This window comes from Myotis myotis, unplaced genomic scaffold (genome assembly GCF_014108235.1).
Source record: "Myotis myotis isolate mMyoMyo1 unplaced genomic scaffold, mMyoMyo1.p scaffold_m19_p_18, whole genome shotgun sequence".
In the NCBI taxonomy this organism is placed as follows: domain Eukaryota; kingdom Metazoa; phylum Chordata; class Mammalia; order Chiroptera; family Vespertilionidae; genus Myotis; species Myotis myotis.
Genome location: NW_023416322.1, coordinates 34,955,441 through 34,969,181, shown reverse-complemented (window position 1 = coordinate 34,969,181; position 13,741 = coordinate 34,955,441). Strand labels below are relative to the sequence as shown.

General features: G+C 34.9%; 1 protein-coding gene across 1 annotated transcript in view; it reads left to right on the top strand.

Annotated features, from left to right (window-relative positions):
• Positions 1–13,741, top strand: part of SYCP1 (synaptonemal complex protein 1) — a 67,257-nt gene that overhangs the window by 38,705 nt on the left and 14,811 nt on the right. Inside the window, exons 20-27 of the mRNA XM_036343596.1 lie at positions 800–881; positions 1,662–1,724; positions 3,398–3,460; positions 3,628–3,690; positions 7,957–8,073; positions 8,510–8,620; positions 9,976–10,068; positions 11,123–11,197. Coding sequence (XP_036199489.1) covers positions 800–881; positions 1,662–1,724; positions 3,398–3,460; positions 3,628–3,690; positions 7,957–8,073; positions 8,510–8,620; positions 9,976–10,068; positions 11,123–11,197 — 667 coding nt within the window. The remainder of the gene's footprint in view (positions 1–799; positions 882–1,661; positions 1,725–3,397; positions 3,461–3,627; positions 3,691–7,956; positions 8,074–8,509; positions 8,621–9,975; positions 10,069–11,122; positions 11,198–13,741) is intronic.

Genomic DNA, 13,741 nt, shown 5'->3' with positions numbered 1-13,741 from the left:
ATATGACATTTTTTACTTTTCATCCTTTATATTTTTGGATTTTTATATTTTGCAGTTTTCACTATCATAAATAATACTGTAGTAAACATCTTAGCACATACAGATCTTTTTCTTATTTTGAATTTGATAGGATAAATTTCAAGTAAGTAGAATTATATTGAGTCAGAGGAATAATTATTTCAATGAAGAAATTGAGCAAAAAGGACATATCTGTTGTAAACCAGAAAATTTAAAAGAGAAATACAAAGTATTTAATATTATTTTGTCAAAAGGACAAAGGAACACATGGGGGAAGAAAACTATCTTTCTTGCCTTTGTCTCTGCTATACAGTTTCTCTCCCCAGAGGTATCACTCTTACCTGTGTATGTTTCTAGAGATACTCTGTTACATATATAAGGGTAAATGTGTATGCAGATTTCTCAGTCATGTAGTTTTTCATTAAAATCACTTGTATTTATGTATCTAATTTATTTTAATAAAATTACGACTATGTCTCAGGATAATGACTGATTTATGACTAAGAAAATAGTACAGTGATATCTTGACTTAAATTAGGAACAAGCATTTCTTTCTAGGAGTTTTTTAAATAGAAAAATAAGATACTTAATTTCAAAATAAATGTGTAATTTAAATATGAGAGTGAATTGTGCCTATTTAGTGTTAAGGCATGAAAAACTACCCAGCAAAATGAAAATATAAACCAATAAAGTTTAATAGTTAATCATTTTAGAAATTCAGAAAGGGAATAAAATGAAAATATAAGTTTTATCTCAATGTCACTCTTCTATTTCCTTTAAGGAATGAACTGGAATCTGTGAGAGAAGAACTAAAGCAGAAAGGAGATGAAGTTAAATGTAAATTGGACAAGAGTGAGGAAAATGTATGTTATATTTTATAATAAATCATATCACAAAATTTCTAATCATAAAAGCAATACCACATATCTAAAAAAATGGTGACATATACTGTTGAATAAGTAACTAGTTAACTAGGCTGTTGAATAGGCTGTTGAATTTTAAAATATAGGGCAGAGTTTGGTTATTTTGCATAGTTTTTATCTAGAAGGAAGTAGTATAATTCTAAATTTCTTTTATAAATGCTCAACATTTAATGTTGATTTACATTTTTAGGCTAAATAAATGGCTTATGCTTTAGTAATATAGAATACTAGAGGCCCGGTGCATGAAATTTGTGTAAGGGGCTCAGTCCTCGCAGCCCCCAGCCCTGGCTGCCTAGCAGCCCCGACCCCCCACCCTGTGGTCGTTCCCGAAGGTCATTCCGCCATCTGGTCTAATTAGCATATTAAGCTCGGATATATAGGATACTGATAAATTGAGTAATAAGTTGGTTTTGTGCTTTGGTGGATATGATTTAATAAGTTGAGATAGGATCAAGGTCTTTAGAAAAGACCCCGACCAGGGCCAGGGATCCAGCCTGCAACCAAGGTATGTGCCTTTGACTGGAATCCAGCCCAGGACCCTTCAGTCTGCCAGTCTGAGGGCTGACACTCTATGAACTGAGCAAAACCAGCCAGGGCCTAATAAATATTTTTGTAGAAACAAAAGGTTGAGTTTTACAATTCCATTTCTAAAAGGTACTTGTAGAAGAAAATAGTAATTCTGTTAACATTTTAAATCTGATGTCAGATATTATTTTTTAGGTTCGAAGCCTTGAATGTGAAGTTTTAAAAAAAGATAAACAAATGAAGATATTAGAAAACAAGGTAGTATCAAATTGCAAACATGTTTGGAAGTAGAGACTTTGTAACAACATATGTATGACTAGATTCTTTAGGGCCAACCTTGACACTTTTTTGTTTTGTTTTATTAATCCTCACCTGAGGATATATTTTTAGGGAGAGAGGAAGAGAGAGAAACATGGATGTGAGAGAAATACATTGGTTGGTTGCCTCCTGCGTGCACTCCAACCGGGAGGAGGATCCAGGCTGGGAGATACATGTCCTTGACAGGAATTGAACCTAGTTCCCTTTGGTTCACAGTCTGATGCTCTCTATCCACTGAGCCAAACCGGCTAGGACCAGCCTTTACACTTTTAACAGCCTTTATATAAATTTCAATTCTCCTTTGAAGGCTTTGAGGAATAATGTAGAATTTTTATTGTAGGTTTCTTCGAAGAGGCTCTGAGTTCAGGATTTTTTTTGCACAATGCTTTGAAAAGCAAAATTTCATTAAATTCCTCTTTAGATGTGTCTTCTCTTTCACAAAATTTCATACTCTGTGCAGCTGCATTTGTTGTAGATATCTTTAGAGTGGCAGGATGCTTTTTTTTAAAAAAATCATTCTTAGACATCTTTCCCGTCTCTCAAGAGAACTGCAGAAAAATTTCTGCTCCATTTATGTGAAGTGTTCTTACTGGCTGGCTGCCCATCCCAATTCACTTTTTCCTTCTCTGTACCTCACTACACATGGGTCCTAAACCTGACTTTCTATAGAGAGAGTAGTCCTCTGGAAAGTATAGTTCACTTTCTATAGTTCTGGCCTCTAATAACACCAGTTTTTTTTTCCTACCTAGAATTGGGATGATTAAAATCCTTTATTACTCTGCATTAGAGTTCTTTTTACTTAAAAATGAACCGTGATAGTTTAATACCTTTTCAAGATTTCTGGGCATTCTACCAAAAGTATTTATTTTAATTAGTCCTACATTTTGAGATTATTTATATTTAAAAGGATTGAAAATTTAAGCTACTTTAATTTTCATTAGCTTATTCAGAAAAAAAGGGAGAGTGAGATGGGGCAGTGTGTGTTGTAAGAAAAATATGTAATGGAGAATTTTGTGCTAATGTGGGAGATGAAAATTTTTTTCATTGGAATTTCTTTCTACTTCAATAGAAATTAGAACAATTTATGTATATGTAATGTAGTAACCTTTAGAAATCTATGCTGCTTTTATGGTACTCCAAATATTTTGGTGGCTAATACCTCTTATTCCAATTCTGCATGTGTACCCAGGTGAAGTAGTCCCTCAAAGTGAGATATAAAAAAAGTGGTTCAGCTGATATTTTTTTTAAAACAGGAATTAAAATGTAGTTAGGAGGAGACAGACTATTATATTATTTCCCTCCCCTATAGATAATAAGTATAAGAGGTCTCAAAAATGAAAATGGAATTGTTTTTAAAGTAGTTAAATTCAAATGTTCTTTAAGTATATTAAGAATTGTTAAAAATTTCAAATTTGTATTGAGATAATTGTTAGTAAAATTTGTACCCATTTACATGATTTTAGACATTAATGGAATTATTTAACAATATGATTTTTGAAGTGACTTCTTATATTAATTTATGTAGTATTTTTATTAGTTTAAAATTACTTATGTTGACTAGAATATTGAATAAAATAATTATAATTCTCATTTTTTTTTTTTTTTTTTTTTAGTGTAACAATTTAAGGAAACAAGTTGAAATTAAAAGCAAGAATATTGAAGAATTCCAACAGGAGGTATGTATTGATTCTCATTATCAAATTATTTTAAAAGATTTTTTTCACTTCAGTTTTAGAGAATAATGCTTTTCTTTCCCTTAGTAATTTCAGTCTAGGTAAGGTGGTAGTGCAAGTTTAAATCATTTTGGTACTAAACATAATTGTTTATTTTTAACCTTTAACAGAATAAGGCCTTAAAAAAAAGGGGTACAGCAGAGACGAAGCAACTGAATGTTTATGAGATAAAGGTATTTGGAATAATTTTTGTTTTTAAAATAGTAGTAAATAGATGAGAATATAAGAATTTTATTCCTTGTGGTACTTATCTTTCTATGACTGGCTTATTTTGCTTAGCATAATACTTTCCAGTACCACATGAGCTCACTCATATGTGGAATCTAATGACCAAAATAACCTGATGAATAAAATAGAACCAGAGAATAGAACAGCGGTTCTCAACCTGTGGGTCACGACCCTTTGGGGGTCGAACGACCCTTCCACAGGGGTCGCCTAAAACCATCGGAAAACACATATATAGTTACATATTGTTTTTGTGATTAATCACTATGCTTTAATTATATTCAATTTGTAACAATGAAAATACATCCTGCATATCAGATATTTACATTATGATTCATAACAGTAGCAAAATTACAGTTATGAAGTAGCAACGAAAATAATTTTATGGTTGGAGGTCACCACAACATGAGGAACTGTATTAAAGGGTCGCGGCATTAGGAAGGTTGAGAACCACTGACAGAAGCATTGAACAGACTGACAAATTTCAGAGGGAAGGTAAAGGTGGGAAAGTGGGAGGGGAGTGATTAACCAGGGAGCTTATATGCATATATGCATAACCCATGGACACAGACAATAGAATGATGAAGGCTCGGGTGGGGTGGGTACGGGGTGGAGGGGGTCAATAGGAAAAAAAAAAACACACACTGAAATAAACAAAGGGACATCTGTAATACTTTCAACCATAAAGATAAATTAAAAAAAAATTATTTTCTTGTAGCAGTTTTCAAACATCATCTGAGATTGTGGGAATTGTTCCTTTTAATTTTAAGAGTGCTCATCTGTGATTTATATGTGTTAAAATCATCTAAGCAACTTAAAAATATATGTGTGGGTATGTATATGTGTGTATTCATACTCCTTACCCATACATTAAAAATTAAGGTTGAGCAGGTTTGGGGTGGAGTCTTGGAATCTACATTTTTTAAAAGCTCCATGTAATACTCTTTGTAATACTTTAAGCAGTAAAATAACAAAAATAATAAAAGCTCCATATATGGTTATCTTGCTGCATAAGGGTTTTGATAACCACTGACTTTGTAGGAAACAAATTAAAATCCTGGAATGTAAACTCATGATGTCAGGGTCTTTTTTTTGTTTATTTTCTTAGTCCCTATTCCTTGAGATATAATTTACATGTAATAAAATGCATGATTTTAAGTATACAGTTTGATGAGCTTTAACAAATGTTTTTACAAACATGTAACAACAATCAAGATACAGGATTATTTCCATTATCCCAGAAAGTTCCTTCATATCCTTTTATAGTTTAAACCCTACTCCCCAGTGGCAACCAATATTCTGCTTTTTCTCTCTATAAAGTAGCTTGTCTATTCTAAAACTTCATTTAAATGAAAACATGCCAAATATTCTCTTGTTATAGGGTTTATTTTGCTCAGCCTGTTCTGAGATTCACCCATGCTTCTGTAGGTATCAATAGGTCTTTTATTATTTCCAAGTCACATTTCACTGTATGAACATAACAGATTTGTATATCTAGTTTCCTGTTAGTGGACATTTGTTTTCAATTTTTAATCATTATGAGTAAAGTTTCTATGAACATTCTTGTACAAGACTTTCACTGGGCATTATTTTTTTAATTCTCACCTGAGGATATATTTTCCAGAGAATTTAGAGAGAGTGGAAGGGAGGGAGGTGAGAGGTGGGGGAGAGAGAAACATCGCTGTGAGAGAATTTGGTTGACACCCCCACTCCCGCACCCTATCCTCCCTCCACCGGGATCAAATCTACAACCCAGGTACGTGCCCTTGACCAGGAATTGAACTCAAGACCCTTTGGTCAGCGGGCTGACACTCCAACCACTAAGCTACACTGGCCAGGGCTGGACATTTTAAAGTAAATATCTTAGAAAAGAGTTGCTGGGTCATAGAGTAGATGTGTATATATATATATATTTTTTTTACAGAAAGTAAGGAGAGGGATAGAGAGTTAGAAACATCAGTGAGAGAGAAACATTGATCAGCTGCCTCCTGCACACTTCCCTACTGAGTATGTGCTCGCAAGCAAGGTACATGCCCTTGACCAGAATTGAACCTGGGACCCTTCAGTCCGCAGGCCAACGCTCTATCCACAGAGCCAAACCGGTTAGGGCAGTAGATGTATATTTAGTTTTTAAAGAAACAACCAAATCATTTTCCAAAGCAATTTTACACTCTTAATAGCAATGTATGAGAGGTCTAGTTAGTCCATATTCTACTCACATTTGGTGTTGACAGCCTTTTCAATTTCAGCCACTCTTGTGGGCAGAACCTAGCTTCACGTTTAGTCATACAATGTCCTACACTTAGTTTCCTGCTCTATTATTGTCATTTTGAAATTTTAAATAATTTATGAACTAGATGTTCCCCCTTTTCATTTTGCATCAAGCTCTGCAAATTATATAGCTGGTCCTGCTTATGGGTATAGTAGTATCCCATTGTGGTTTCATTTTTCATTTGTTATAATAGTGTTGAACATTTTTTCATAAACTAGTTATTTGTACATTTCCTTTATAAAGTACTCAAGTATTTTGTCCTCTTTATTTTTTTATTTTTATTTTTTAAAATATATTTTATTGATTTTTTTACAGAGAGGAAGGGAGAGGGATAGAGAGGTAGAAACATGGATGAGAGAGAAACATCGATCAGCTGCCTCCTGCACACCCCCTACTGGGGATGTGCCCGCAGCCAAGGTACATGCCGTTGACCAGAATCGAACCTGGGATCCTTCGGTCCGCAGGCTGACGCTCTATCCACTGAGCCAAACCAGTTAGGGCTGTCCTCTTTATTTTTTATTGGGGTAAAATACCCATAACATAAAATTTACCATTTTAACCTTTTAAAAAAAACTATACAGTTCATTTACATTATTGTGTAACCAATCCCCAAGACTCTCTTTATCTCGTAAAAATGGAAATTCTATATCCATTAAACAGCTCCCCATTTCCTTCTCCTCATAGTCCCTGGCAACCACCATTCTCTGACTTATGACTACTCTATTTGCTTCATATAAGTAGAAAAATATAGTATTTGTCTTTTTGTGACAGCGTGTTCATTTCTGATAAAAAGGCAGAATTTTGATAGAGATTGCATTGAAATCAGGACACTATCGAGAAAGTGAAGACAACCCACAGAATGGAAGAAATATTTGCAAATCATCCTATATAATAAAAAGCTAATACGCAAATCGACCAAATGGTTGAATGACCAGTCACTATGATGTGCACTGACCGCCAGGGAGCAGACACTTAACACAGGAGCTTCCCCCTGGTGGTCAGTGCAGTCCCACAGGGGGAGCACTGCTCAGCCAGAAGCCAGCCTCACGGCTGGTGAGCTCAGCTGGGGTGGCAGGAGCCTCTCCCGCCTCCATGGCAGTGTTAAGGACCCCTTCAGGGGATGTCTGCTTGCCTAAGGTGGCAGGCGGACATCCCCCAAGGGGTCTCAGACTTCGAGAGGGTTGGAGGCTGGGCTGAGACCCCCCCGCCTCCAGTGCACAAATGTCGTGCACCGGGCCTCTAGTATATTTGATAATGATGCAACATCTAGCACATAAAAAGAACACTTCCAATTCAACAGCAAAAGCCAGTCACAGAAGAACAAATACTGCATGTTTCCTCTTACAGGAGGTACCTAAAACAGTCAGACTCACAGAAGCAAAGGTTAAAAATGGTGATTACCAGGAGTTGCGGGGAGGGAAAAGGGAAGTTATTCCTCAATTTGTATAAGGTTTCAGTTATGCAAGATAAATTAGTTCTAGAGCTTTAGTGTACAGCATAGGGCCTATAGTCAACAATAATGCATTGTGCACTTAAAAATTTATTAAGCCCTGACCAGGTTGCTCATTTGGTTGGAATATGTCCTGTATATTTTTGGTTTGATTCCCAGTCAGGGCACATATCTAAATTGTGGATTTGATCCCCATTTAGGGCATGCATGGGAAGCAATTTACCATTGTTTCTCTCTCACATTGATGTTCCTCTTTCACTCTGTTACTTCCTTTCTCTCTAAAAAATCAATGAAAATATTTTCGAGTGAGGATTAAAAATAAAAAAAAAATACATTTTACCAAATGTAAAAAGGAAAATGATCCAACTATAATTTCCATGAATAAGTAATCTTGAAAACATTCACAGAACCACAAAATGAACACAATATTGTCAGAAATCCACAGCATTTACTAATGTTCATGCTTTTTTTTTTTTTTTTTTTTACACAAAGGTCAAGAAATTAGAGTTAGAACTAGAAGGTGCCAAACAAAAATTTAAAGAAATGTCTGACAGCTATAAAAAAGAAATTGAGGACAAAAAGATATCAGAAGAAAATCTTTTGGGAGAGGTAGGAAAATTAAGTATGTGTGAGAATTTGTTATACTAAAACTCTGTATTTGTTTATTAAGTAGCATTTAAGAGAAAAGTAATTCTTAAGTTTTAAATTATGACTTTTAAAAGGTATAATAAATTTACACTAGGGACAGTTTCTTATAGATGCTAAAAGTATCCTTGTTATTCTGTTTGAGTATTGAGTAGTTTATAATTATTTTGAAAATATTAAATGATCATTAAAATATTACACTGTTATTTCACTTGATAGAAATAAACCAAAACAGTAATGCATTTTTTTACTTGGCTTTCCTAAATTTCTGGTATTTGAGTTCTGCATTTTATATACTAACAGATGGTCTCTGCATTTGTATAATAGCATATGGTCTCTAAATTTAAGTTGAATTTGGTTTTTGTGTTTAATTTTAATAAGCACTTAATTGATTTGATAGGCTGAGAAAGCCAAAGTAACAGCTGATGAAGCAGTACGATTACAGAAAGAAATTGATATACGATGTCAACATAAAATAGCTGAAATGGTTGCGCTTATGGAAAAACATAAGGTAATTTTTTTCTTTTTGTGTAATGAAAATTATATATTGGAGCCATATTTATGCATAAAATGGTGAAATTAATATAGCATTCTGATTTATCAGAAAAATTATTGGTAATTTTCTCTGATAATTAATAGATATTTATAGTTATAGATGTAATTATAGATAATTATAACTGGAATGCCCTTGATCTCCCATTACTCTGGGTTTAAATCTTAACCACACAAAGCTTGGCTTGAGTGTCACTTTGAGAAAATCTCTTATGATGGATGGAAGTGGTCATTCTTTATCTGAATTTTCCTAGTATTCTCTTACCGGTATAGCACTTCCCATCCAGGATATGTGTTTTGTTAACATTTGTATCCTCTATGTGTGTCTAACATACATGAGGCTAAATGAACTTTTATCAGTGGAATAAATAGATGAAAGCTTAATGTTTGTTGTGTTTGTGAGTGTGTTCTATTTTTTACTGTTGTTTAAAGTAATCATTCTGTTAGCGAATTAAGCCTTATTCTCTTCAGGATTTGGAGAGGAGGTGAACTATATCTACCTATTCATCTTTAAAAATTGTTGCTGGCATATAACATTACTATGAGGTAACCAGTGAGGATTAAAAAAAACTTTTTAAGTAAGTTTGTGAGCTCATAGGTTTAAACATATTTGGTATATTTCAGCCCAATGCAGTTTTTATATTTGTCTCATCTTTGGCTAGTGGGGCCCTCTTCACACTGGTGGCAAGTCCTTTTGACTTGACTTTATTTATTATTATTATTTTTAAATATGTTTTATTGATTTTTTTCAGAGAGGAAGGGAGAGGGATAGAGAGTTAGAAACATTGATGAGAAAGAAACATCGATCAGCTGCCTCCTGCACACTCCCCACTGGGGATGTGCCGCAACCAAGGTACATGCCCGTGACTGGAATCAAACCTGGGACCCTTGAGTCCGCAGGCTGACGCTCTATCCACTGTGCCAAACCGCTTAGGGCTTGACTTGACTTTAATAGTCCTTGATAGCGTTCCTGCTTTTTCATTTGACAGCATTCAAGACTCATGTATTTCCTGCCTCAAATCTGGAATTAGCCACTTTTCTAAGAGGTCCTATTTTTTAAATTAAGAAATTCAGTGTTTCCAATTAAAAAGAATAATTTCTTGCTCATGTGTTATTTCCAAGACAGTTATCTAGGTTTCATTGTTTATGTAATTGAAAAATTTCAAAAATATGCTTTAATATATACATCACTTAACTCATAGTCATTATTTTCTTTAAATTTTAAATGCACAAGGATACCAGTCATATTAAAGCATAATCTATTTGGGTTCTAATATATTGGTATTTAAAATGTTTTTTTTCTGTTTCATGTAGCACCAATACGATAAAATTGTTGAAGAAAGAGACTCAGAATTAGGACTTTATAAGAGCAGAGAACAAGAACAATCATCAGTGAAAGCATCTTTGGTGAGATACAGAATAAATAGCCATAAAAGCCAATTTTCATGTCAACATGGCTGCGGGTAAAGAATAATATTAAATAAAGACATAATTTTTTGTTGTTGTTGCCTCCTGCAAGCTCCCCGACTGGGGCCAGAGCCTGCAACCAAGGTACCTGCCCTGACCAGAATTGAACCTGGGATCCTTCAGTGAGATGGCCAATGCTCTATCCACTGAGCCAAATCAGCTAGGGCTTGACATAATTTTTGAGTTGTAGAATAAAAAAAGTCTTAGATCAGAAAGGAATCTTATAGTTAAATAGGCTTCCAATTTATTTTTTGAAATGGTGGAATGAACTCTTTTTCCCCCCCAAATGAATGCTTATAAACTACAGTTACAAATAAGTTTGGAGCTCTGATTGAGATTGGGAGAACCCGGAAGGGGTAGATTGGGAGAGGATGAGGAGGAGAGATATATAGTGTTAATATTTCTTTAGACTCCTATATAATAAAAGCCTAATATGCAAATTGACCAAACAGCAGAGTGGCTGGTCGGCGGGGGGTGGGGCCAGTGAGCGGGTGGCACCTGGCCAGCCAAGGCAGATGCCAGCAGGCAGAGGGAGGGGACGGCGGCGGCCCTCTGGTTGCCTCCCACAGAGGGAGGCCACGGGGTGGAGGGCCAGCCGCTTGCCAGCCAGTGCTGGCCCCCGATGGGCCCACCAGTTGCCTCCCGCAGAGGGAGGCCAGACTGTGACTTAACCATCAGTTGGACATCCCCCAAGGGCTCCTGGATTGTGAGAGGGCACAAGCCGGGCTGAGGGACCCCCCCAAGTGCACAAATTTTTGTGCACTGGTCCTCTAGTAAACTATAAAATATTTGTATAAATGAAATCTTTAGGTATGTTCAAGTAGCAGCCTTCATATTAGTAGGCTTTTAAAGTATATATATATATATATGTATATATATATATATATATATATATATATATATATATGTCATTTATTTCTCTATAAAATTAAATTTATTTGAAACACTAGTTTGCATTTATATGTACTTAAAAACTTTGTGTTTTTTTCTTTAGGAGGTTGAACTGTCCAATCTCAAAAATGAACTTTCGTCTATTAGGAAACAACTTGAAATAGAAAGAGAAGAAAAAGTAGGTTTTGTGGCATTATAAAGTAACTAATTGTTTAGGTGCAGCCTTATATTTTTATAAATATGTAATATTGGAAAATAATATGATACATTTGAATAACTGGATTAAAAAAAGAGCTTTCCCCCCATTAGCTATTTTTTCCCCCCAAAAGTATTTATAATATAGCTTAAAACCAGAAAGTGATGCCTCCTACTTTGTTCTTTCTCAGGATTGCTTTGGCTATTTAGGATCTTTCATAGCTTCATATAAAATTTAGGATTGTTTTTTCTACTTCTGTCAAAAGTGCCATTGGTATCTTTTTTTTTAAGGGGAGGCTCTTTTTTTTTTAAAAAAAATATTTTTATTGATTTTAGAGAGGAAGAGGCAGAAAGAGAGAGAAACATCAGTAATGAGAGAGAATCATTGATCGGCTGCCTCCTGCATACCCTCTACTGGGGACCGAGCCCACAACCCGGACATGTGTCCTCGACTGGAACCGAACACCCGGGACCCCTCACCTGGCAGACTGATGCTCTATCCACTGAGCCAAACCGACTAGAGCAGCCATTGGTATCTTAATAGGGATTGCATTGAATCTGTAGAAGGCTTTGGGTAATATGGACATCTTAACATTATTAATTCTTCAATCCATGAACACTATAACTTTCTTTTGTGTGTGTGTGCGCGCGTGCACTTTGATTAATTCCATCAATGTCTTGTAGTTTTCAGTGTAGATATCTTTCGCTTCCTTGGTTAAGTTTATTCCCAAATATTTTGTCTTTTGATGCTATTGTATACGGGAGTATTTTATTTTCAGACAATACTGTTAATGTATAGAAGTACTACAGATTTTTGTATGTTAATTTTGTATTCTGCAAGTTCACTGAATTTTTTTTTATTAGTTTTAACAGATTTTTGGTAGCATCTATAGGTTTTCTCTATATAAAATTATGTCATCTGCAAATAGAGACAATTTTATATCTTCATTTCCAATCTGATGCCTTTTTTTTAAATATATATTTTATTGATTTTTTACAGAGAGGAAGGGAGAGATAGAGCGCTAGAAACATCGATGAGAGAGAAACATCGATCAGCTGCCTCCTGCACACCTCCCACTAGAGATGTGCCCGCAACCCAGGTACATGCCCTTGACCAGAATCGAACCTGGGACCTTTCAGTCTGCAGGCCGATGCTCTATCCACTAAGCCAAACCGGTTACGGCCAATCTCATGCCTTTTATATCTTTTTCTTACCTGATTTCTCTGGCTGGAACTTTCAATATTGTGTTGAGTAGGAGTGGTGAGAGTGGACATTCTTGTCACTGATCTTAGAGGAAAAGCTTTCAGCTTCTATCCTTGAGTATGATGTTAGCTGTGGACTTTTCAATATGGCCTTTGTTGTGTTGAGGTACGTTTCATCAATACCTAATTCTTTTGAGTTTTTATCATGAAAGTAAGTTCAATTTTGTCAAATGCTTTTAGACATAATAGTATTTTTGTCAAATACTATTGAGATCAGTATATGATTTTTATCTATTCTGCTAATGTGGTGTATCACATTAGTTGATTTGTATACATTGGATCATGCTTTCATTCCAGGTATAAATCCCACTTGATTATGGTGTGTGATCTTTTTAATGCGCTGTTGAATTCTGTTTGCTAATGCTTAGTTGAGGATTTTTGCATCTGTTTTTATCAAGAATATTGGCTTGTAATTTTCTTTTTTTTGCAGTTCCCTTCTCTGGCTTTATAAAATGAATTTCAAAGTGTTCCTTCCTCCTCAAATTTTTGATTTCTGATTCTATCTCCTTACTTGTTATTGATCTATTCTTTTTTTAAAAAAATATATTTTATTGATTTTTTTACAGAGAGGAAGGGAGAGGGATAGAGAGTTAGAAACATCAGTGAGAGAGAGAGAAACATCAGTCAGCTGCCTCCTTCACACCTCCTACTGGGGATATGCCCGCAACCAAGGTACATGCCCTTGACCGGAATTAAACCTGGGATCTTTCAGTCTGCAGGCCGATGCTCTATCCACTGAGCCAAACCGGTTAGGGCTGATCTGTTCTTATTTTCTATTTCTTCATGATTCAGTCTTAGTAGGTATATATTTCTAGGAATTTATCCATTTCTCCTAGGTTATCTAATTTGTTGGCATATAATTATTTTAGTAGTTTTTTATGATCCTTTGTGTTTCTGTGGTGTTTGTTGTAATGTCTCTTTTTACGTTTCTGATTTTATTTGATTCTTCGTTCTCTTTTTAAATAGTCTATCTAAAGGTGTTAGTTATGTTTATATTTTCAAATAATCAGTTCTTAGTTTCATTGATCTTTTCTGTTGTTTTTCTGGTCTCTCTTTCATTAATTTCTGTTCTGATCTTTGTTATTTCCTTCTGCTAACTTTGGGGGCTTAGTTTGTTTTCCCTTTTCTGTTTTCTTGAGATGTTAAAGTAGGTTGTATGAGGTCGTTCTTCTTTCTTTTTCTTTTTATATATATATTTTATTGAGTTTTTACAGAGAGGAAGGGAGAGAGATAGAGAGTTAGAAACATCGATGAGAGAGAAACA